At 41.2% G+C, this 25301-nt stretch overlaps 3 protein-coding genes across 10 annotated transcripts in view; all 3 read left to right on the top strand.

Annotated features, from left to right (window-relative positions):
- The first annotated feature begins 474 nt into the window (after nucleotides 1-474).
- Nucleotides 475-6962, top strand: LOC135488327 (ethanolamine kinase 1-like). 2 transcript variants are annotated; one of them, XM_064772887.1, is made up of 9 exons: nucleotides 475-597; nucleotides 1119-1256; nucleotides 2001-2278; nucleotides 2784-2951; nucleotides 3619-3758; nucleotides 3882-3968; nucleotides 4387-4550; nucleotides 4844-4932; nucleotides 5554-6962. In XM_064772887.1, the coding sequence occupies exons 2-9, from the start codon at nucleotides 1119-1121 to the stop codon at nucleotides 5624-5626; spliced, it is 1137 nt and encodes a 378-aa protein (XP_064628957.1). In that variant the 5' UTR covers nucleotides 475-597; the 3' UTR covers nucleotides 5627-6962. The 2 variants fall into 2 exon arrangements, with proteins under 2 accessions (XP_064628957.1, XP_064628956.1); XM_064772886.1 differs by having other exon boundaries at nucleotides 1114-1256.
- Nucleotides 6963-7088: 126 nt separating this feature from the next.
- On the top strand, nucleotides 7089-11713 carry LOC135488328 (protein SLC31A2-like). 6 transcript variants are annotated; one of them, XM_064772894.1, is made up of 4 exons: nucleotides 7089-7298; nucleotides 9788-9913; nucleotides 10239-10504; nucleotides 11004-11713. In XM_064772894.1, the coding sequence occupies exons 2-4, from the start codon at nucleotides 9836-9838 to the stop codon at nucleotides 11185-11187; spliced, it is 528 nt and encodes a 175-aa protein (XP_064628964.1). In that variant the 5' UTR covers nucleotides 7089-7298; nucleotides 9788-9835; the 3' UTR covers nucleotides 11188-11713. The 6 variants fall into 6 exon arrangements, with proteins under 6 accessions (XP_064628964.1, XP_064628959.1, XP_064628963.1 ...); XM_064772889.1 differs by having other exon boundaries at nucleotides 7090-7416; XM_064772893.1 differs by lacking the exon at nucleotides 7089-7298 and adding an exon at nucleotides 8723-8909.
- Nucleotides 11714-14249: 2536 nt separating this feature from the next.
- Nucleotides 14250-25301, top strand: part of LOC135488459 (synaptotagmin-6-like) — a 41454-nt gene continuing 30402 nt past the window's right edge. For both annotated transcript variants that reach the window (XM_064773080.1, XM_064773078.1), the window contains exon 1: nucleotides 14250-14452. The gene's annotated coding sequence lies outside the window, so the exon portion shown is untranslated. The remainder of the gene's footprint in view (nucleotides 14453-25301) is intronic.

Below are 25301 nucleotides of genomic sequence, written 5' to 3'. Positions count from 1 at the left end.
TCTGCCGGGATAATTACTTAGTACATCACTCAACGCAAGTTCCAATAGATGATAACATGTACTTCGAGCTTTAGTTGTTCCAAAAGGCATGACATTACATTCATAGATTCCTAAACCCAAACTGAAAGCAGTTTCAAACTTAGCAGACTATTCGATCTCTACTTGCCAATAACCTGCCTGTAGATCTAAGCAGGAGAACCATGTATAGATCTGAGAGTCTCGTCAACCCCGGGTAAACTTTAGGGACCCCTGATTGTACGTCTATCAAGTTCCCTCCTGATGAGGTTTAGGCAGAAACGGAGGGAGTTTCCTTTCTTACACACAATAACAGTAGGAGAAGCATACGAATTCATAGAGTCACGAATTACAGTACAGCGTAACCGGTGCGCTAAAAGGATTTGGATATCATCATATACAATAGGTAGACCCACGATCGCTAGAATCGCACGAGGCCTCGGGAATAATGATATCAGTCATATCACGCGATAATCAAGAGATGATTGAAGTGTTAAGAAATCTGGGTCAAATTTGCCGATTTATTCAATGTATAAAGCTAAGTATAAATTGACTGCAGCACACTGGAATTCCTAGAGCAAGGTAAGTTCGAGCTAACCTTGTCCATCACTCTGCAGCTAACTGGTCGCCAGCCTGCATCATTTGTTCGAATAGACGTAAATGTTGAAAGAATAGATTCCTGTTTTCGAGAGTGCAGACCTACCATGCGTGTTCCTGCTGTGCCTATCGATTAGAGTGTGTGGTATACCGATGAGCTAGACGAAGTATGCCGAGTGGGCAGCCATTGTGTAGTGAGAGCTCGGAAATAAAATCATTCGTTTCATGTGTTACTACATTCGATTTCCTGAGTTATGATTAGCGAAGATGCTAAAGAGTGCATACATGCAGCGTATATAGAAGTGACTGCTGCATATGTTGTTTACATATATTGTACCACTAAATTTGAGAAAACAAAAAGCTGAGGAGGTAAAAATGCTATGGTAATGTCTAAATCATGACAGTCTAGAGTCCTGTATTCATGCATTAGAATCAAGGCAGTTCGCGGCACGTCTGTATCCATGGTGACAATAATGTATTCATGAGTCGTTTTCCTCTCAGATCAGATGGCTGCTGAGGACGTCACAATGTCTGCTGTACTCGAGTGTGACGGTGTCATCAACCCTGAGGACCCGGATGTCGGCCTGAGGAAGATATTCAAAAGAATCAGACCGAATTGGGCGGCGGAGAAAATAGAGTTCAAAGTACAGTAGAACCTCTCTATTAAGGACACCCTCGGGACTGACAGTTGCTGTCCTTAATATAGAGGTGTCCTAATTAGAGAGGTCAAATTGAATGGAAACGACTAATTTGGGACCAAAACTAGTGTCCTTAAAAGAGAGGTTGTCCTTAGTAGGGAGGTGTCCGCTAAGGGAGGTTCCAGTGTATAAGAGGATTCAAGCGATATGTCGAACTGTTCAGCAGTGCAATGTCGGCATAGATGTACTGTAACCAACCTCGATAGCGGTGAATGATCAGGCATATACTTACACGGCATACACGTGTATACCTGACCATCAACCTCATTGAAGGCAGATTAAAGTACTGAACAGCCAAAAACCTGTACTATCCTATATTCATCTATGTTATGTTTACACATAGCGCCACTTCAAAGATTCACACACGGAGATACTCATAGTTTCACCGATCTCCCGTGTCTTAGATATCCCATACCGACTTATCGGCGGTGAATGTCTCCTCCTTTCAACGATGGATATACGCACAACGACGGTGGGTCGGCATGAGATATCCAGAAAAAAGTCATATATTGAAGAAACTGCAGGACATTTAAGCATCCAACACGGATCAGCTTCAGCTAGAGCAATCAAACCAAACCGTGACTCCACCTGTTGTCAGATTTGGGTACTAGGTCAACAGAAAACATACTATTTCATGTAGGAAATAATTACATCACCGTTCGTCATATAGTATGTCTGTCTTTCCTTCAGTCCCTTTCCAAGGAGGGCTTCGTTAACACTCTACTACTCGCCACTCACGACGAAGACATCTCAAATGCAGTGGTTATTCGTATCTATAGCTCGTCTTTTGATTCCTTCCTTGACCGAAAGAGGGAGGTTGCCGCCTTGAAAGTGTTCAATGAAAGAGGGTTGTCACCGCGGACGTACTGTGTCTTTAAGAACGGGGTCTGTATGCAGTATCTACAGGGGAGGACATGGCCATGGGAGGAGTTAACTGCGGGCGAGTTCAGCAATGTGAAGATCATGAGGTAAATATACTTGCACCTTTGGATTGCTGCTAATAGGCAGCTTCTCATTAATTTTAGGTCAAGGAAAAGATCATTGGCCTATGTGGAATGCGGTTAATGAGGTCTGAGCCAAACACTCAACGTGACCTAATTGAGTGAGCTAATTATCATTCACATTTTATCAACCCCATTCAACATAGGCCTTTTATCTGTATTGCCCTATTTTGGAAAGCCCTGGTATTTTTCGAAGTTTATTTTAGAAATCCGACCCCGATCAGGGAAAAGTCGAACAATGTCGGCTTTTGTCAGATAAATCAGGAAAAAGTTAGAGAAATCGTTAAGAGGACGAAAAAAGCCTCCGGCTCATGATAGAAGCTTGCCGGTATCTGTGACCTATTGAAGCAAGACTAAAACAAATGATGCAAATGATTTTCAAAATTTCACCCATTTCAGAGACGCTCAACCGGAGACCAAGCAAACAAAAATTTCATTGATTTACACATGCATGTCCATGATTGTACTTCAGAGCAGCGGCAAGAGAGTTAGCTAGATATCATAGCAAGAAGACAAGTGATATAGCCTTAGGCAAATACGGAGAGATGTTTTCATGGGAGGTGGAGATGATAGCGATACAGAAGAAGGTGATGGACCATTGGCCAGATCATGGTTACGGAGATGCGAAGACTGATGAAATGTGGGTATTACGAACAACCTTTAATGGAATAGATAGACGTTATTGCCTTATTCAAGTTTTGACACACCTCTCATACTCCAAAAGCATTACGTAGATGGGCTATCAGAGGGTGGCGAGTGCCCACCGATAGTGTAGTAGTTGGTTCTATCCCTGTGATATTCATCCGGGAAATAAAGGACTCTCACGACGGTAATCTCATGCCAAATGGTCTCCCTCATCAATCCTCGCGCAGTGGGTTTTGTAGCGTTCCAAAATACAATATTACTTTGATTTAGTGTTCTTTAAGAACGTTACGAAGGTCTGCTGTGAGAGGATGCTCTCTCCGACCCAAGATTGGTTGAATTTGCTTTCATGGACAGTCAGACATGTCAGCTGGCTTCCCGGACCATTTTCCCTAAGTGTTAGCCATTCCCTGGTGAGTGCCCGAATTGTTTCGGCGCCTGTTCCCCGCCAGCATCTGGCCGCATTTCTGACTGTTCTGAGGCCTTTGTATCGGGTCCACTCTGTAAGAGTCCTTCGAGTCATCAGAAACAGGCAGCTATCAGCATTCAGTTGTAGGTATCGTATATCATGTCTGGCTTTACTAAACTTTAGAAATAGCCCACATGACACATCGATTCCCTTTTGGAGGACACCCTGAAAACATGGACATCCTTTATTGTTTCAGTTTTAAGCAGTATCCCTCGAAGGAGTGCTGGCAGGCCGCAGTTAATGAAATCATGGTGGCATTGCGTGATAATGGCGCGCCGATTGCGATGTGTCATCTTGATGCTACCCCAGTCAACATGTTTTATATGGCTGAAGAAGGTAAGAAGACATCGAATGAAATGTCATAAAATCGCATTATTTGTGTAATTTAGGTATTGCAAGCGCACCACCACCCGTTACACAGAACGCTGTAGATCTTGAATTGTATTTGATTACTTTCAGATCGGGTGATATTCTTCGACTACGAGTTGTCGGCCTTTAACTTCACCCCCGTCGACTTCGCACGCTTTCTCCAGTTTTCGGCGAGTGGTGAGTTGTTTCTTCTCTCACAAGATCGTGAATTGGTTTCGATATAGTGACAGTGCACTGTCGTCTTTATGTTTGCTAGAAGAAAGGAAGTTCTTGTAGGGCCAAACAAGAGGATCCCTTGTCCAAATCCTATCATCATCCCTCCTGAGGGCTTCCAACTCTATCACAAGCGACGAAAAGTTGAAAAGAGCATGGGTTATGTAATCTACCATACAGTATCATTTCAATTTGGGTTGTTCACGGTATTTCCCAAATCCATGTTTTATAAGTCAAGCTATAGTCTTATTGTGCGGCACACTGGATCATTTCTTTCCTAATTGCCAATGTTGACTTCTCGGATGAGAGATGGCACTTGGACGCCGTGCGATGAGACCAGTTAGCCGTTTGGCGTTCAGTACGTGTACACTTCTTTCCCCAGGTCTTGATATTGACCTCTCGGATGAGAGGAGGCACTCTGACGCCGTTAGATCAGAATTCTTCCGGGCATACCTCGAGGAACAGAAATTACTTGGAGATTTTGATCGTGATATCACCGAGAAGGAAGTTCAGCGACTGTCTGTCCTCACCGACAAGGCTGTCCTGGTAAGTACAAGCAGTATAGAGGTATTCAGATATTGTTCCAAAAGCGGTTTACATAGTCGTACCATATCGGTACACTTGAGACACGTTTACATGTACACATTCTAGTAAACGGTCTGGCTTTGGCGAAATGATTCCATACCTTCTTATGTTGTATGGAAAACCCAGCTTAAGGCCCTCTCCGTACACCTCAGTACCTTTGTCATTCATCGTTTTGAGGCGGGTAACTTGTCTTCATAATTGGGGTTGCAAAGGTCCTACAAAATGTTGACGTCTTTCTCACCTCTTTTCTTCAGGCTGATTACCTTTTCGACTCAGCTATGACGATCATTATAGCACAAACAGTTGTTGTCAACTCTACATTTTCCAGAAAGGACTTAATTGAGTAAGTGAAACTGGGCTCTTATTTCAGAGATGACTCAATTCTGATGAAATATTGGCTCTGGTGTACGTGTACACTCATTGAAATGCAGGTCTTCGAACATTTGAAAAAACCATGAAAGGTTTTTCGGCCAAAACAAAAGTACACCCCTCAGAAGTTTTTCGGTAATATGAAAAATCTCCAAAGGACCTTGAGATTCTGAAACCCATGAGGGGTTTTTTCTGCTTGGCGGGAAAACCCTTCAACGCTTTTCAATAGCTCGTAAAATTGTTTCTTCTAAAGAGTGTAGGGCAACAGCCACCACGACCATTTCTTGCTGAATTACATACATGTATACCCGGCTCACTTTATCCAGAGCAGTATTCATGGTTCACTGTACGGTTTACCATGGGTATTTAAATTTCTTCATCCACTAGACGCAAGTGGGTGCGGGTGTCGTCGTGCTGGAACCACGAAATTCGAACTCCAATTCTCTTGGACTGGTTTCCTGCCCACCGTTTGAGTCTTCATCGAAGCGATAAAATCTGCTGATCTGTGATCTGTTTTGCCGCATGCGCTCCCTCACCCGGGAGTCACACTTTGTATTTCTACGTGATATAAATCTACTTATTTTATTTCTTTCAGGTTTGCAGTGAAGGAATATACTTGGTACAAACTACACAAGGAGAGAATTTTAGCTTTGGAAGTTCCAATGTGATGATGTGACAAATTAAAGTACATGACTGTAAAGGTGTAGGCTGCGTTGAAAATTAAGACAAATATGTTAGTGTTATCATTACTTTAATTGGCCTTAACCTATCAACCGCCCAGAAAGCTGTATTGTAAAGGTCGCAGTTATCAAGATTTGCCCTTGTAACCCTTTGATTGGACTGAAGAACAATGGCGATTTAGGCCAAGGTGCGAGCAGCTTTGTTTACAATACATTGGACTTGGCCTGTAACCCTTTGATTGGACTGAAGAACAATGGGGATTTAGGCCAAGGTGCGAGCGGCTTTGTTTACAATACATTGGACTTGGCCTGTAACCCTTTGATTGGACTGAAGAACAATGGGGATTTAGGCCAAGGTGCGAGCGGCTTTGTTTACAATACATTGTACTTGGCCTGAATTCTTTCAGCTGCAAGTTCTATCCTTAGAAAACGATTGCTATTCATGACTTTAAACCTTCAAACCTACCATATTGTTTTTGGATACACCCTGTACAGCAGTGTATGAATTGTTCAGTTACTAAAATGATTTTCAAAGTATCAAATATGATATCGATTGAATTATTCGGATCGCGCGATATCGGGATTATTTATTGTCACCGGATCAGCAGATTATCATATATTATGGCTACCCATAACAACTTTGATGACATGAATGATGCAAGGAAGAATGCTGATCACTGTGTTTTCTTATACATTTGCTTATACATTGTGTACCTATAAAACAGTTGGTTTCCTAATTGCTGTATTCAGAAGTGTACGTGCTAATGACTTCCATTAAATTCCTGCAGTCCTACATCAGTCACTGAGCACAATCAATATGATTACCGATGTATAACTTGTTTTGTGCTACATGACTGTCAAACGTTTCCCTGGCATCCTTGAAGAAGACACGGTACTAGTGTCGAAAGCTTGACTCAACAAAATACTAAATCGATCTACAAAAATTGGTGTTCATACTTTCTTTCTGATATTGTTCATCTTGATCGACACGGCATCTTCCTATTCTCTTTTCAATATGAAACACTGTCAGCGTGCAATGTACTTAGGATAAAAAGACTGAAAATGTCTAGTTGGGTTTTATTCTTCATTTAAAACTAGCAAATATGCTTTCTATTTCAAGAAAATATCTCATAAAAAGAAAAAGTTATGAGCTATCAAAGTTATGTTGCATTAAAAATAGGACTGCTAGATAATGATATGATATGATGTCATAACATGTACTCCAACATAATGAGATACTTAATTCTTGAAATACTTGCTATATGCTTCACGTACCATTTTGAAAAACATATTTTGAACAATCAGGCCCTGGGGAAAAATTAGCAAGAAATAATGTCAAAAATATTTCGATACAATTTCTAATAATATTTCGATACAATTTTTAATAATATTTCATAAACCTGTCAATATGGGTATACATGTGTTTCACGCATAAACCAATCTAATTATTTAACGTTTTGTTGTGAACGAAGCCTGTATTACCTATGGAACAGCTGGCCATGGGTATATGCATTTTATGTGCCGAATGCCAGAGTCCTAATATAATACATAGAGAACGATACAATCGAAACGTTGATTACAAAATCATCTTTTTACTAGCTTGGTGATGGATCTTGAACGTTTTGACCGCAGCATTCTCTAACTGCTGGGAGCATTATAGGTAGACGCTGTAACTGTCAGGAGCATTATCTAAAGGCCTACAATGTAGGTTGACTGTCAAGGGGAAAAGTAAATCTGAAACATCCAGAAGGTTATGGGAATGTTGTAAACTCGCTCTGGTAAGTTGGATATTTTTAACAAAACCCGTCCCATAAAAACGCGATTGAAAATTTTCTTTTTTTTGTTCAATTTTCGTGAGGGCAGGTTACTGTGGCATAATACCAGTGAAAACATAAGAATTAACCAAACGATCGGAGAATGCGGATGGAGAACAGATATATGCTACCCGTCCGATGATAGATCATGATTCACAAGCCTATTTAGGACATGACATTTAATGTGTTTCGCATAGAAGTCTCCGTTATAAAGTTGGTCAAACAGCTTGTTGCTGACTACATCGTTGCCTCTCAGGTACACACGACCCTCAAAATGAGCCAGTATTTTGTCTGTTTCTACCGTGTGGTATGTTCCTCTCAAAAGTATCCATGCATGGATCATTGATGGGCCACTGGTAGAAACGACCATGGGTTCCATCAATGGATTTATGATGGGATACCGTATCATCTATCCATGGATGGCCCATGGATGGAATCCCCGTCATATAGATCCATGCCTGGACACTTTTGTTTGTGTAAGCTCGTAGATTTTTTAAAGGTAGACCGATGCCCTCGTCCACCATGCTTTTTCTCGTCCGGGGGTCTAGTTAATCCAATTGATAGCGTCCCGAAATAGTTCGTTCAGCTTTTTCATGAGGTATTGGCTGATGAATAATGCAATAGTATTTGTGACAGAGTACAATAAGTACTTCAATATGTACTCTGACTCGAAGTTGCAGGCCCGAGGCACACTCCGCGTAGTGACATCAGCATCGTCCTTCCTCACAGAAACACTGTGATGAGGATGATGAATGTACTAATGCGGTAGAGTAGTCATCTGGACCACCCTTCGGTTGGAGCTACTATCGCCAAACTCTTGGCGAGGCGCCTCGTTTTTGGCCAGCATTTCAGCTTCACACTCGCGATGTGTGGTGGGCAACCAATAATTCCAGTCCAGTATCAAATCTTTGTTTTAAAAACCGCCGGACAGCAAGCAGTTTATCGCTGATATTGAGAATCCAAATGATCTATGTTCTTGTGAGAGTATCCGTATCCCTTCCTGGAGATCTCGGAACCACTGATCAGGTACTGGATACCAATTAAACCGCGGTACTCAAAATACATCGAACCAACAACACTTTCCACCTCTTCAGGTTGTTCTGCCGTCCGTTCCATGTTAAATTTGGCAAACACAACAATGCATCATCTACACATCATTGTAAGAAATGTACAGCAACGTACACTCAACTTAATAGACAGCAGTGATAAATTTATCAGCTTTTTGTTTGCTCAGATCGATTCTTTCCCATTTAGGTGTTTACAATTCATTTGTGTTATCCCGCCTAGCAAGAAGCCTTGTGGACTAAGCTGTATCGTTCGAATATCTCATAGCAGGCCTGTACAACAGACGCATAGGCCCACTTAGAGTATGACAGGACGGTTATTGCAAATACAAAGTATGGGGGATTACGGGACGGAAGCAATATTCAAGCTATTCAAACATTCTTATTCAACTTGTGAGTGACTGATTTCATCAGTGACATATGCGTTTTTGTGTATATCAGTGTGATATCAAGATGGACTGAGAAGCCTTGAAGAGGTGTCTGTACCCTTATTGTTGAGGCTTAGTTCGGAGCAGCTGGAGGGGAAGCAGTATGTTAATTAAGTGTTCAAACATTTCTTATTATTCGACCTATAAGTGACTGGTTTAATCAAATGAGCTGAGGTCGTTGTGGATACCATTTGGACAGTCGTCTCTTGCATGCGATCTCTATAACAAAGGAGTTTAAGACTTAATTTATGATCAGAAAAATTTTACGGACGGAGTCTATCTAATATATTGTGTCAGACGATTGTGTGCAGCGGATAGATTTTATGTCGAGGATATTCTATTAGGTGTTATTTTACTGCTGAAAGGAAGGAAACGGCGTGTTTTGCGTTCCAGCTTTGAAAACCTTTCAACTACCTTCGGGTCTTTGAGGGGAGCGGGGCGGGGGGGGGGGGGCTTCATATCCTGGTCTTCTCAAAATCTAGAAGATGACCCTAGAAGGTGTCAAGAGAATAACATCTCAAGGGTTTAGTTATCCTGAATGTCCCTTCATCATAGCCGATCGAAGAGTTGTCAAATGACTGAGGCACAAGCCTGACAATGCTGGTGGAAGCAACTTTGCTTAGAACACAGATACCCTGCATAGAAGAATTTCTAACTGTTTCTTTGCGTTTGGCAAATAGCGGCTGTTGAGTATTGGACAGGTACTGTGGGAAACTCACTGCAGAAGATTGTCCGCGATTCAAAATGTTCGTCTTTTCTGTCGTGTGAACATTATACCAAGGCGTTCAGTGCAGAATGTCACAATTTCTTCCCCTTAATATATCCTTTTTAAACACATTTCAGGATCATCAGCTGCAGCAATGATTTGACTTGCTAGCGGCGACGTGAACAATGACCACAACTATGACAACGCCAACCACAACATCCGGCCATTCAATGGACCACATGCACATGGGCTCAGGGATGGCGGTAAGTTGGCAATCCTCCCAAGCACATGAAGTCACGATCTTGGAATTAGAGTTATCATAAGTGCCAAGATAGTGAACAAGCTATTTTGGCCAACCCATTCCTCAACTAAACGATGCAGGGCAACATACGATTAGTTGAAATGGTAAAGAGAGAGTGGTCGCTAGATTCGTGTAGCTAAACTTTAAACCATTCACTGCCGAGCAGGTTTGAGTTCAAAACCCCCGCACTGCTAGACGTCGGACGAGTGGAATAGTGGTTACTGGACTCGAAAACTGAACTTTCTTTAAAATATTGCTCTTCCAAATAATCGCAACGCTTATTTCAGATGTACTTCCACGCCGGTACAAAAGAGTACGTCCTCTTAAAACAGCTACGGGTGGACAGCATTGGTGGCATGGCCCTCGCCTGTTGCTTCGTCATCATCCTGGGCATCTGCTTCGAGGGGCTGAAGATGATCCGGGTATTCTTATTCAAATGCTCTGCTGAATATGGTCGGGAGGTGACGGAGAAGACAAAGTTGGTCTCCAGGCCCCCCTCGGAGTCGGATCCGGTGTTACCAAAGGAGGCTGAGAATAAGGAGAAGATGTTAAGGTGAGATATCGAAAAATATTGGCGGCTGTGTATGGATTTTTTTCTCAGTATCCGGATTTTCCCAGGCCACAACGCTACGAACTGCTTTCTGACTTCGTTGTCAAGTGACTAAATGACCCAACTGATCCTACATTCAACATGTTCAAACGTCAAAACTCAAGGCACATACATACACAGCCAATAGTGACAATAGGTCTTGTGACCAATCCGTTATGAGAGAATGTTAATTTCGTCTAAGGCAATGATACAAAGAACATCGAAGAGCATGGCCAGGGTAGAATCGAAGGATAGTAATAGGGTTTATCAAACATCGGTATTGTTCCCAAGAGAGATCATGTATTGTTCGAAGACGGATTAGAATGCATGGGCAGCCAAACTAACTGGCTTTAGTTCGCCAGCTGCCTTCGAGCTTGGTGGACAGTACCTGCCTTCTGCTTTCAACGCTTTGGGACGTGTACTGTTTCACATAATGTGCCAATTCTTCCAACTTTTATTTCAGCTGTCGTATGTTCAATGGAATCCACCTATTGCAATGCTTCCTCCATGTACTGCAGCTGTTTCTAGGATACTGCTCAATGTTGATCTTCATGACGTATAACGTGTGGTTGTGTTTGTCCGTCCTGATTGGAGCTGCGCTGGGATATGCCTTATTCGGGTGTCACAGACAACAGAAGGAGGAATGAAGACATTGTTAGCAGATCAAGACTTTATTTCCATATTGATGACATGGACTTCTCTTATGTTGATCTCTATGATGTATAATGTACTGTATATCTCCGTTTGTCGATCCTGATCGGGGCTGCACTGGGATATGTCTTATTCGGGTGTCACAGACAACAGATGGAGAAATCAAGACATTGCATGCATTTGACAAGGCTTTTACTTCCATATCGATAACATGGCTGGGCACTTTTTCTGTTTATGTCTCTAACGTATAACCAAGGATAGATGCATATTCTTGTTCGTTTGTCCTGAATGGAGCTGCGGTGGGGTTTATGGAGGTCACAAGCAGCTTACGGATGAATTATGACTCTGCGAGGGTTTATACTAGCATATTGACATGTCTGTTGACATTACATGTATAATGGCACTTAACACTACTGATTTTAATGACGGATGGGCTCATGAATCTCATGCACATACATTATAACATGTTTGTTAGAGCAGGTGATATGAATAGTCCTGGATTCAAATACAAAATGAAAATAACATAGTGATTGTTGTGGTTACCTTTGTCGCTTTCGAGTAGACGACGAACCACTTCCTAAGGTACAACCTTGACTCAAATGTTAACCGCACATCCTCCATCTTAAAGACCCTGACTATATACTAGTATCGTTTGCAATCCAGCTGAAAGATGGAAGAGCGGTTGCAATGAACATCGACCAACGACAGAACTCGCGGTGAGGGCATTAGTTCTCTTACCTGATATCAATTGCTGTACAGTGCTTTGAGCAGAACGCTTACTTTCCGCCACTGTAACAGCGAGATACGACGGTGAATGCGGTACATATACGGTATATTTAGATGTACGTTCTTGCCTTTGCAATTATAACTGACCACAGTGCATGTTGAGCGAGAGGAACCGCAATGGTTTCCGCTGACTAGTGGAAATAGAATCTTCGGTAGGGAAGCAGCGTAAAGCCATCTCGGAAATAGACAATACCAGGTTTTTTGTCACCGTTGGGACGAAACGTGTCTGATTCGTCAGGAAAAGGCAGAGTGGATGTTTTGCGATTGGTGTATGTCGTAACATTCTCTTTGAAAATGAACCGATGGTTGACCTGAAACCACACCGTCAATGCCGCTAGCAGGATAATTAACCATGCCTATTGTTACACGAAACATCCCGAGTCAAAAAACGTTGCTTCTGCCATTGTATTTCATTACAATCATTTATTAATATCACATTTCCTTTATCATTGGACATGCTTTGCTTACATTTATCTTTGATCTATCTAACTCAGCCTTGGATCTTTTATCCCGTTGAGGGCATTTAGTTGTACAGATCTAATGTACTGAAGATGGTATTTGGTTACCCAGCGTCTCTATACAAGTATAGTGTACAAGGTGATCGAGAATTATTGATGCGGCCGAAATTCCTCGGGTATAAATGTAAGGGCCGGTGTAACATCTGTGGTTGTTTCCCATGTGTCAGTGTTTCCAAACAATAGGCAGCTAGAGAGACCACGACTTTTTAATAGGGGGGATACACAGAAAAACTTGTCAATCTATTTTTGAGCGTTCCCAAACAATGAGGGGAAACACTCAAAAACAGAAACACTCAAAAACAGAAACACTCAAAAACATTACACCGGGTTTCTTCATCAGATGGAAACAATAATCGGTTGAGCATATTATACTTACGGTTTGATATTGAAACGAATTTTCATGGGATACCGATGAAATCTTGGATAAAGTGAACCTGTTAAATCTCCCCTTATTCTTTATCGCTCCCCGAGTACGGGGTTAATCTAGAAAACGTGAAATATGATTTGCTGTCAATCTTTAAGTTAAGCATCATATCGCTCTCAATAGTAGACACGTGTAGCAACAGTGTCGATGCAATACCAATAAAGATGATGATAAATGTGTACACCTAATTTCAAGGGCATGATTGTAGTAAGCCAGTAATGCGTAATGATAGAACGGACACGATGGCTGTCTACTGATAAAAGCACTGAAATGTACAGCTGCTGACGACCAATGGTTACTTATCAATCTTATGTACTACCACCGCTGACACTTTCATCTCCGAAAAAACCTCTTTGGGGCAAATATCTCTTGTTCGCACGCATAATCCATATGTTACTTACGAAAGCAAACATATTGGGTCGTCGGAAAAAAGGGACTCTGGTGTTACTGGTAATAACGATTCCATCTGGTAAGTGCGGTTACCAATTAATAAGAATGGAAGGTAATGCTTTACTCGCATTATTTGGTTTGCCTGTTCGCATTTTCGGATATTGGTGGATTAAACCTAACTACCGATGATAGCGACAAGACGAGGGCGTGTGGGAGGTTTCCGGTTTTCCGATTCAGTGTCGAAACTGCGGATTTATACGACTTGGAGGCCATAACATTGCCTCATCATATCATATTTTACATTCCAAGTATGCTATTAATATCTATTTCCATGGAAACGTTTAAACGATAACCAAGAAAACAATATTTGCGCTCTTTAAATCAGAGTATCCTGACAACCGACAACTTGAGGTAAAATAAAGTTGAAGTTGTTTTTTCCCAAATGATTCAGATTTTCGATTTGGATGCTTTCAGATAGCGAGTAAAGTGGCATTTATGATTTCAGCAAATTATCATTTCAGATTTCTAAATTCTGTTCAAATAGCAAGGGTTAATGCACCAAGATTACCAACACGCAGTTAACGATCAGCCTTGAGGACAACCTTGACAGAACCAGACTGATTTATTCCCTACTCAGGTAAATTTTCTCTTCTTAATCGATCTATTTTCCCGCCTTTCCCGTGTTTGTTATACAGTTGTCGCTTAGTTACTTACTAAACGATCGTACATTCCCCCTGCGAGAATTCCTACAGGAAAATGCCACATCCGGCTTGAAAACACGCCGGAGGGATGGAGCCTCTACTTGTTCACAATCATGAATGGAAAATCCACTCTCCACGCACTTATATATCGATCAGTAAAACCAGACGCATGGAGATTTAGCGAAAGGATGAAATCAATTGGTTCTCATTGTGTGACGTCAGTCGTGCAACAGGTGGTCTATGCGTACAGCGAGTCTACACTGAAATTTTCTGCTTCCATATGGCATGTGCATAGAGTTATCAAATTCGGTCCTATCGGCAGATGCTTGATTTAGGGGCCTGTGTAGCTATCAGGTAGCAACGTCTCGAATTCTGATCTCGAATTGCCATGACAACGGCCATTTAGAAGGGTACAATATGGTAAAAGTGGTCCAGCTCTAAGGTAGGTTGTTTACTCTTTATTTTGGGCATGGTACCTCGTATCATTTATAGGCTTTACAATGATTTCATTGACACAGTATTGGCGCGCCTATAAGGCATGATCAGACCAAACCAAGTATCGATTTTCGTGCCAGCTATATAGGCCTACGAGTCCCGACAGATGGACTCATTGCCCTGGACAAGCGATCCGGTCGTTGCGGATTTTCGAACCGGTTTACGATATGAGAATATTGTATTTACCCAGCCTAAGCCGTCGACATTCCTACTTAAATGAACATTTCTAGTCCTTAACATTGTTTTTCGTTGTCTACTACAGTGGTTGTTGATTTGAATTCTTTACTAGATCTAACTCATTTCATCTAAAAACACCGCCTACTGATAAATGCAAAGTCCATGCTATTTAATAAGATATAAGCTTAGCTGCTTTATATAACATTTGTCTATTTAGAAACCTATTGAGACTATCCTCGTATTATCTATTCGCAGTTTAAAACTTTTCTCGGGTAGAAGATTATGTTTGTGTGCAAGTAGATTTTACTTCAGTGATTGTTACGTTGGTCACGACCCAGCATTTAGTCATCGAAAACGACTGAGATATCCGATACGGACACTATTCCTCGGGGACATAGTTTCCTGTTACACCGAGTCGCATCCGCATCACATGATAGCGCGGAGTCGAAACTGTAGCAGTGATTATCCCTTTAGCCTGAAGGTGTTGTTCGCTCATTAGGACTAATGAGCGTTCCTGAAGGCGATGAATCTGAATAATTGTCACATTACTCTTCGCATAGCCTCGGCGTTGCGATGCTTTATCAGATTGAAGTTGTTCACTTCTTTAAAGTGGTCTCAGTACGTCATAAGATTGAGATGCTGGTACCTTTCTATCCTTTAGGGACTTTAGTAGGGCTGCATCTATATCGTAGCGGTCAACAAGGGCTAGGGGTCTAATTCTCAACTGATTTAGACAATAAAGGCCAAACACGAGCGTTCCAAGGAACATCCCAAGAACATCTAACGACTTCATAACTCAGCCAGCTCCGCCCCATTAAAGGACAAAAACACGATCCGACTCTGCCATTTCGATTCGTTGCTTTTAATGTTCTAGTGGCTCCTGTGCGTTCGATTTGCAATGCCGAGGGCAGCGATGATAGTGCTCTAATCGATACGTCTCGCCCACCGACCCACTCTGGGAACCTTTGCCTTGAAGCCGCAATCGATAAGATAGGCTGATCCACTTTGAACAACACAGGCTGCCTCGTTTTTGTAAGAGCTCGTTCATGATCGCCACTATAAGAATTTCAGTTTTATGATTTAGATACCGGTATTCATTGTCGCCTATCAAAGTTAAAATGATTTCTTTCGTACGCAATCTCGCTCATGCAAAACTAATCGTGGTGATTACTTTTGCAGTTTCACAGGCAGGCAGCACTGAGGGGTACCGGCGTATTATGTAACCACCCGTCACCCCTTCCATTTGCCAGATAAACTGCGAATACGACAACCAAAATTAGTTATGCATGAGCGATAACGCGTACGAATAAATTAATTTTGTTTTGATCAGACACCGTGCTCACGCCCTTCAAAATGAACTAGACTTCAGTCTGTCCCTTTTGTGCTTCTTATGATAAGGGAATTAGAATGCTCTGCCGCATGCGATGTCGGAATCGTCAATCCTCCGGCTCCATTTCTCCCTGTTACACGTAATGCCTATCATTATATGTCTATACTGTATCTACCAGCCACAGCGTTCTTGCTTCTTATAATGATGGCTCAGAAGACTCACCTTTACAGCTTCCCTATCATTTTACAAGCGAATTCATATCCCTGAGATGAAAGTCTCTGACCATTTACGGGGAAATAGAATGTTAATTTTCTAAGCGTTGGTTGGTATCGCATAACAAAGGAAGCACTGAATTCCGAAAGAAACAAAAGCTTTTCATTTTTCAACTCCGGTCGTCAACTTGGCTTCACTGCACCACCAAAGCAACTTTTCAGTATGAGGTTTATTGTTTAGAATGTAACGTTCGTGTAAGTTAATATACCTTTCGATTTTCGCTAGGGAGTATTTTCGCACTACGCCAAGGAAAATATGCCGAACGCTGCTACTTGCCGTATCTGGTATAGTCTCCCCGTGCGTCATTACTGTCAAATCAACGCGATGTGTGAAGGTGTAATGGTAATCCTTCCGTGAATGATAACAACCCCGCCATACCACTTGGTCAACAACAGGATGAGACTTGCAAATCTCTCAGTCACACCTGGACAAATCCGCGCGTCTATCTCGGCTCAGACCTAGTGCCGGATCTCCGTTGGTCGGGAGGAGGGGTGTGCCATCCGTTCGCATTTATCTACTTGCACAACTGCGAGGACCTTTGTACTTGAATCTCGCGTACGCCTGTTCAAATGTAATACAACGTCACAAATGCTAGTGACAGAATCTCGCGTACGCCTGTTCAAATGTAATACAACGTCACAAATGCTAGTGACAGAATCTCGCGTACGCCTGTTCAAATGTAATACAATGTCTCAAATGCTAGTGACAGAATCTCGCGTACGCCTGTTCAAATGTAATACAACGTCACAAATGCTAGTGACAGAATCTCGCGTTCGCCTGTTCAAATGTGATACAATGGGTGATATGAATAAAGACTAGCAAATGCTTTTATCTAAAACTCCATGTACATTAACACTAGGCCTTTCTTTACAAAATTAAAGTAAAAGCATTTGCTAGTCTTTATTCATATCACCCATTGTCTCAAATGCTAGTGACAGAATCTCGCGTACGCCTGTTCAAATGCAATACAACGTCACAAATGCAAGTGACAGAATCTCGCGTACGCCTGTTCAAATGTAATACAATGTCTCAAATGCTAGTGACAGAATCTCGCGTACGCCTGTTCAAATGCAATACAACGTCACAAATGCAAGTGACAGAATCTCGCGTACGCCTGTTCAAATGTAATACAATGTCTCAAATGCTAGTGACAGAATCTCGCGTACGCCTGTTCAAATGCAATACAACGTCACAAATGCAAGTGACAGAATCTCGCGTACGCCTGTTCAAATGTAATACAATGTCTCAAATGCTAGTGACAGAATCTCGCGTACGCCTGTTCAAATGCAATACAACGTCACAAATGCAAGTGACAGAATCTCGCGTACGCCTGTTCAAATGTAATACAATGTCTCAAATGCTAGTGACAGAATCTCGCGTACGCCTGTTCAAATGTAATACAATGTTTCAAATGCTAGTGACAGAATCTCGCGTACGCCTGTTCAAATGTAATACAATGTCTCAAATGCTAGTGACAGAATCTCGCGTACGCCTGTCCAAATGTAATACAATGTCTCAAATGCTAGTGACAGAATCTCGCGTACGCCTGTACACAATGCATAAAATGGTCTCCTGAAAATATAAGTAGATAGCAACTTTCCTATAGTCCCTTTGTAGTCAAGCAGCGGTATTCACAAAGAGAATATTTATTGCCTTAATGGTAGCCATACCTTCATCGTGTTTACTCTCAGGTGATACCACTCAGGACTTCATTTAGTATTGCTTTTCTTTGAGGAGCGTGAGTCGCCTCCTCGAATATAAAAATATTTTGCGAGTTTACCCGTGCTGGCGAAAATAAATTCATCTGTGTCACGTTCTGTACAATGTAGTAGTTTGCATTTCTTATGTTTTCAAAAAGTTTTACGATTAAATCAAAAATATTTCGCAATTTTAATTTTCACCAATCGAGTATATTTACCAAATCCGCTGAAATAAAACGCTTGCAAAAATGTGAGTTGTCAATAAGTTGAAGAGTAACCTCGTTATCGAAGGAGCTCCTGCTGATCGATTTCAAGTTAGATGTGTTGGAATTGAATGAAGAAAAGTGACGCGGTTTTAATTTGAAACAGGATTAAGCATTGTCATGTAAAGTAGAGAGCCGGATCAAGTTGACAAGTAAGCTTTGAACATAGACACAATCATTGGTTACGAAGAGCTCATCTTATATTGTGTCCCAGCTATACGAGGTCGGTTTAATTGAGGAAGTACGCAGATTGATTTCCTTAAAATATCCGGCTCTCATCTCAGTAGCTTTGGCTTATCAGTATCGCTGATGATGTGCCTTGTGTTGACAGCATTGGTGCACTCGGTAAGTCTGAAGAGTTATAATCACTGTGTCAATCACCATGTTGAACTTTTCAAGGTCTAAATAGACCGAGAACAAGTGCTGATACAGAAGGTATGCCCTCTTACGATTACTGAAGACGGCGACATTACCACAAACTGAAGGGTATTTTGTAATTGCAACGTTTGCTGCTTTATTTTTCCGCAAACTTTCTTACTGCCGTAGCGGATGATTCGCAATGTCAATGTATTAATCTGACATCATCAACATGGACGCCAGTACTGGCAGGGAGAATATGTTGGGATATCATACCTGCTTGGAGAATGCACTATACGTTATTTTGACCATTACCTCGCAGTAAAAAGAATTAAGGCCTAGCCCACTATATAGTATTTTGTCTTTGAACAAAGCCCGCTCTTACCTGGGCCTAAACTCACATCGTTCTAGCCTCTTATCAAAGAGTTATTAGAGCGAATCTTGATAACATCGACCCCCACGACACAGCTTTCGTGGGGCCGATTGACCTAAACCGCCAAGGGCAAATAAACGTAACTGTGTTTTCATTGGGACTGATTTCACTGAAACCACCTCATGGACAGACAAGAAGCCAGCTCAAAGTAATAGACAGCGTCTTCATTATTCAAATACGAGTTTGCTCTGAGGACACAAAGAGAATACTTAATCTTCGCCTTGACAAGAAGAAAGACACCGCCCTGGGTGATGACCGGGAAGAGCAGGATTAGACTGGTGATGATGTTCAGGGTTAAAGTCAGCTAAGCGGACGGCGGGAACATGTATGGAAAATGTTTGTAATCTTAGTTTAAGCCTTCACCGCAAAAGTCTTATCTTGGAGACTGCCCCTCCCCCCTTACACACACATTTTATAAATATATTTTATGCCTTATAAGAAATCAAAAGAATGAGGAAAATGACATCTGTTCAGATATTTCGAAGAGGGCCAACAACAAATTAAAGATTCGATTGCAAAAATGTGGTCAAGTGCCATTTTTTGAAAATGGAGTTAGTAACTTTGATTGTTTGACTATACCAGCCATCTCCAGGTTTCTTGTGTGTGCGTAAAGGTTGTATTGGCCACTCAGCCAGTGGGAAGCATTAAACTTTGGCTGTCCTAATGAATTTCCCATTGTTTTCCATTTTTTGCCGAAGTATTTTCTAGAAATGGTCAAAAAAGCCACTTTAATGTCTTTTTGAACTTACATCCTCAATTGTCATGTCACTCAAGCTGGTAATTAGGAGAGCATGACAAGACAAATTGGTGACCCATCTTCCCTGCTACCAATGAGGCATAAAAATAGCTTCCTCTATTCTTTGTCCTTGCCAACTCTCTCTGTGGTTACGTAACATACTCATTAACCCTAATTAGCTAGTGTATGTCATTCGCAATCATGAAAGATGTAACACTAGTGTGCGGGAAAAGTTCATCTTTTTCTAGATCTCACGCACAGATCTTCACCTCAATTTGCCTCCAAACAATGTAAATCATGCTGCGAATCTCATGTCATTATCAGCTGTCATTATCATGGAAAAATAAACAAAGATTGCTTGCCGCAAGTAATTCTGGACAGATAAACCTGACTCAGCTACCTGTGTTGGAAAGGCAGTCGGTTTAAAGTAAATGCTTGGTCTTATCATAGCGCTGGGATGGTCGTGGGTGTCATTTCGTGAACTAGTTTTTGACAACGGTATGGTGGGTAGTACCTATTTTATCAGAACTATTTCAGTTTGTTACTTAATTTTTATCTTGCGTTATAATAAGCCCGCAAACAGGAGAATTTACAACACACAGGCATCAGAGAATGCCAATATTGAAACAACGATGAAAGAATCTTCGAAGCTATTCTCAGGAAAATGCTTCGATCAGTTCTACGAAATCTTCCGTAAACAGGGATAATTACCACCGCCGCCACCAGGGGCAGCTGTTGATCCACTTCGCAAGTATTGGCCATTCTAACACCACGTGCTTTCAAATTGTCTAATTTCCTTTTCGAAATCATGCCCACTTAATTACTGGTGAAGAATATAGAAGATAATTAAGTTGTTTTGCATTAGCGTGATTTGTAATTTCAAACTGTGGCTTCCAGTGGAAAGTAGTTCGATTACTTCCGCCGCTTCCTCTAGCACTAATCCTAGCTTTATTGAGCATGCGCAGTGGCGGGGACTTTAAGATTGATGATGCGTCAATATTGCTTCAACATACCCTATCAATGTGGCTCAATGAGTTGATAAAGAAGGTTTTTAACTGATTTGTTAATCATCTTTTTGTTCGTTTTTAGAATCGAGGTAAACATAACTTGTTTAGGCGCTGATGAAGTCATCAATGGCGGATTTGCTCTGAAGTTCGGGTCAATTCCTTTCGGTTCAAACCAGAGTTGCAAATGGTAAGGCGAGTGGGCGTTAGGTCTAAAGCCCGAGATGTGATGTCACAGGGGTGAACGAACGCTGTGGCAGTTTTAAGCGTGATGAAAGTCATCGAACACGCTAATTGTGAACTTCAAGCGGGACTGTAGTTAGCTTCGTTTAGATTTGAAGGCGGTGTTGTTATGTCTGACATGGAAGTCTTTCATTAAACGCCCAGGGATAAAAACGTTTTGGGTTTTTTGTCGGGTGGAAAAAAGTTCTATGGTTGTATCCTGTTTTGGGCTGGCAGAGCTATACAAACTCTGAAAAGTGTCTCAACCGGATTGATTTGGGTAGACGAAGGAGCCACTTTCAAAGAATATCATGCTCCACTTCGCCGTGTTTTACATGTCTAGCTAATTTATTAGTCTCTTAAGACTCTTTATCCGTCATTACTATGTCACGTCATCATCATCATATTCTTACCAGTCATTATTTCATTTATAATCTTGAAAGAGAAGCGCATTAGAGGTTAATTATTCCATGTTTAGCATCCCCGTTTCTCAAAGTCGCCTATTATCTGTTCTTTAGTTTCTCTCATTCCCCGAATCAACTTTGGTTACGTCGTTGTTGATATCAAGCATTTCCTGGCGGACAATTTTCAACCAAAAATAGAATGCTTTTTGTGTGTTGTTAAAGCAGTGAGTTCGCCCAAAGACCATGCATGATTGTCATCACCAATGATATTACCATGGTATTACAGACACTATTCTGTATCGTGAGAGGTTTGCTGTGCAAATCTGATATGAGTACTAAGGATGTCCTTGATGTTACATCTCTTGAGAAAGTATTTAACTTCACAAAAAAGGGCTGATTAATACATACATGTACACAACTGGGGTTCATACATAATTGTATCTCTAACATGTTGCATTAATATTCCCTCCTTTCATCTTTAATCTATATATAACAACACATACTAGACCCCCAAACCGCTTTAGTTTGGCTGGTCATCCATTTTTTCATAAACAGGAATGTTTTGACACGTAATTTGAAGATTGCCTGCTGAAAACAGCTGTAAGGCTAAACCGTTCACCGACAATGCCTTTTGTTATCACCAGCTAATTTTAGCATTACCTTTTGCTTAAACGCGCTATATTCTTGGCGATTATGCCATTTACAAACCAGGCCGGGTTGATCAAAGATACTTCATTCATACTCCATCTCATGGTCGTCTTTGATCTTTTACATTTGAACCGTATTCAAAAATAGAGATATATGGCAAGAACATAATCACGTCGTGGAAAAGGTGTTCTGTATTCTAAACCGACGGATGTGGCTTGGTGTAATTTTTAGTAAAAGATAAAGATCGCAAATACACTAATGAAAATCAATTAAAATATCGGATGTGCACTGTAGCTAAATGTAGTTTGGGAGCCTACCGCATGGTGTCCTAAATTGTGCGCGAGTGTCTTAAATCGTAGGAAAAAAGGGACTTTTTTCGTATTGTCTTCGACACAATTTCGGTCTAATCATTAGAGTTCCTCCTACATCTCCTGGTAGAATCAACCCAACCAAGAACACAATCAAAGATATTATCGTAGCCTACACCTTATGAGCTAATCAGTTGATGGTCATGCATCTTTATTTTATCTTATCTTCCTAATCCCGAAGTCTTACATTAATCAACTGCACTATATTTGGGTTACCGCTCGCTTGCATGCCCAGATTTGTCACATTTGTCCCTGAACGCAGTCCCTTGATAACTATATTAATCCGCCAGTCTCGCGAGATAACAAAGTGGTTTCATGTGCGACCTTGAATTGAATTTGTTTACGTTTAGTTCTTAAATGTGACGATTGTCCAAAGTTGAAGAAGCCCTCATCCAGTGAACAGTTGGTCATGACAGGTAGAACCAAAAATATCTGCATCATCTTTTATTAAGAAAGTATCTTTCCTAAAACAACAAGGATCTTTTAGGAAAGTCTTTTTGGCGATGAGAACATGGAACGAAAAAGTATCAGATGCGACTGTTTGAAGTCATATCAACGGATAGTTTTGTGTTTGACTTGTTCATCACGTCCGTTCATTTTCCCCTTTGACATTTCTTATTAGTAATTGTGATATCTTTAATCGAAGATTCCGAAGTTTCAAATAAAAAGAGAGTGGAAACTAAATAAGACACGCACTACATGACTCAGAAACTAAATCTCATGAATTTGTAATTAAAGTTGTGAGTGAGAGTCTAAATTTAACAACTCCTACTATTTTGAGGTTACCGAGGCATTTGAACAAAATGTTATCTGTATTCATCCATGGCTAGTTGTTTTGGTGTTAGAGGATATTTACCAAATTTGGTGAACAAAAACATCAAACAGGTAAACATATACATGTATTAACATACTTTTCTGCCAATAGTTGGGGGAGTGGGTAGTATTACAAGATCCCCAATATCCCGGAACACCAACACCCACAACGTATGTAATTCGCGCCTCTCTTTTTGCTATTCGCGAATATTTCTGAAAAAAATAACATTTTCACGATTTTCGGATTACACAATCTTTTCTTTCGGTTTATCCAATATGAAAAAAATATCTTTCGCAATTTTATTTTCGCGAATCTGTGTTATTCGCTAAATCCACAAAACAAACCCGCTAATATTTGGCCTTTCACAGTACAGTTTTTTTTCAAAGCCGCACTCATTTTTCTTACTACAGTACTCGAGGCACTTGTTATCAACTTAATTCCTCCTAAGCTGCTTACATGTACATCGCTATCAACATCCAGCTCGACCTTAATCCTTCCCACACAGGAAAGCAATCAAATTTTGAGTTTAAGTACAAATTTGAAACGTCATCAAATCATGATATACGTATTTGCGTTACGCTTTTAGTAACTTTAAGTTATGAAGAATGAGTGGCGGATTGAGCCATTTTGGATTCTGCGAAATTCGAGTGACCTGCCTTTTTAATGATATAGCGTTTTATGTTACTTGTTTTCGTCGTTGATATCCACCGAATCGCCCGCTTGCATCGAGAAAAGGTCTCGAGTGGTATATTTCAATCATGGGGACATCTTCATCACCTTTTTCCCTTTCCTTCTTTGCGTCCAGCTGCCTGTACCATATCTTCAGTCCTACAGCGGAGATGAAGTGGCTTGTCTTTTAGAGGTCTTGTTGTTTTCACCAGTTTTTTTTCGAAATCGGTGTCTGCGCGCCAGAATTGCTGCCGTAAAACCTGGTGCAGGGGACAGTCTAGATGTTAGCCATTGGCAGTCTGCGTGTCTCTTAATACTCCTATTTGTTTAAGGTAAACACGAAAGCCGCAGTAACCTGTTTTTAGACGGCAGTTGGTTGACGCTTCTGTTCTGCCAAGTAGCCAAACGTTGGGGACACATCAATATATCTTCGAGCCATATCAACATTAAACCCAAGGAAAGGATGAAAGCAATGAATATGTTGTACAGGGCAATAGCAGTCTCTGGTTGGCAAGTCTACCCGTGGGTGTGAAAGGCTAGTAATATAACACAGTCGTCTGTTAGCTCGTCATCTTTTGTTAGCTTTTGGTTTCTATGGCCTTTCTCCTCCGCCATTAACCGTAGGATACCAACATCAATGAAGTTACACATCTTGTCATGGAGTGAACGACCGGGAACCAGTTCCGGTTGCCCTATGCTTTTAGCTACTTGATAGCTTATTTCAAAAGTCGGGTCGCTAAATGTCAAACGAGGTTGTAAGCTGTTTATCGCGTAAGGTAACTCGATCGGTCTAAATCTGCGAGAATATCACGTCTAAATATGAATGTAGTTGGCTTTTGGCACTTTGAGTAATTGTGCGTAGAGCTCTGGTGACCTGATGTATTGTGCAAGTTCTAAAGCTTGAAATACGAACTAGACTATGCTCGTTAAAACAGACCAACGATAACCGAAAACGAGGTTGCTAAAGAGTACGTCAATCGAAATGATGCCCCTTATAAAGATAAAGGTTGAAATTTGAGGTGTATTGTCCGAGTTCGACCACGACATAGGCTATCTTCCGAGAAAATACACTTTAACCCCAGATCTCTCCTGTCACTAGAACTTGCATTAACTGCTCATCATCAAGGGCACACACATTTATTAAGTGGCTTGAGAGGTAGCTTGATAACCAATGTCATTACTGTCACAGTGTAATAGTGGGTGGTGGTACATACAAACAACATCAGCGTGCTTATTCATGCCAAAAGTGCATTCGGGGAACGGCTCCAGTCTGTCTTCAAGACTCTCTGCTGGTTCCGCAGCCATCATGTAGTTTATGATCATCTGAGGTTGCTTTTGGGACAATCAAGGGTTAGGTTGGTGACTTTCAGAGTCAAGGCGTCATCATATAGTGCACCC

The sequence above is a fragment of the Lineus longissimus genome, chromosome 5 (assembly GCF_910592395.1).
Source record: "Lineus longissimus chromosome 5, tnLinLong1.2, whole genome shotgun sequence".
Classification (NCBI taxonomy): domain Eukaryota; kingdom Metazoa; phylum Nemertea; class Pilidiophora; order Heteronemertea; family Lineidae; genus Lineus; species Lineus longissimus.
Note: the sequence above shows the minus strand (reverse complement) of the source record. Positions and strands in the feature narration are given on the sequence as shown.

Bases quoted from the DNA above. Each gene is read 5' to 3' on its own strand.
- LOC135488328 (XM_064772894.1), top strand. From the start codon at position 9,836: ATGACCACAACTATGACAACGCCAACCACAACATCCGGCCATTCAATG. The intron at 9,914-10,238 runs GTAAGTTGGCAA...CGCTTATTTCAG, and splicing joins ACATGGGCTCAGGGATGGCG to ATGTACTTCCACGCCGGTAC. The intron at 10,505-11,003 runs GTGAGATATCGA...CTTTTATTTCAG, and splicing joins AATAAGGAGAAGATGTTAAG to CTGTCGTATGTTCAATGGAA.
- LOC135488327 (XM_064772887.1), top strand. From the start codon at position 1,119: ATGGCTGCTGAGGACGTCACAATGTCTGCTGTACTCGAGTGTGACGGT. The intron at 2,952-3,618 runs GTGGGTATTACG...TTATTGTTTCAG, and splicing joins GATGCGAAGACTGATGAAAT to TTTTAAGCAGTATCCCTCGA. The intron at 3,759-3,881 runs GTAAGAAGACAT...GATTACTTTCAG, and splicing joins GTTTTATATGGCTGAAGAAG to ATCGGGTGATATTCTTCGAC.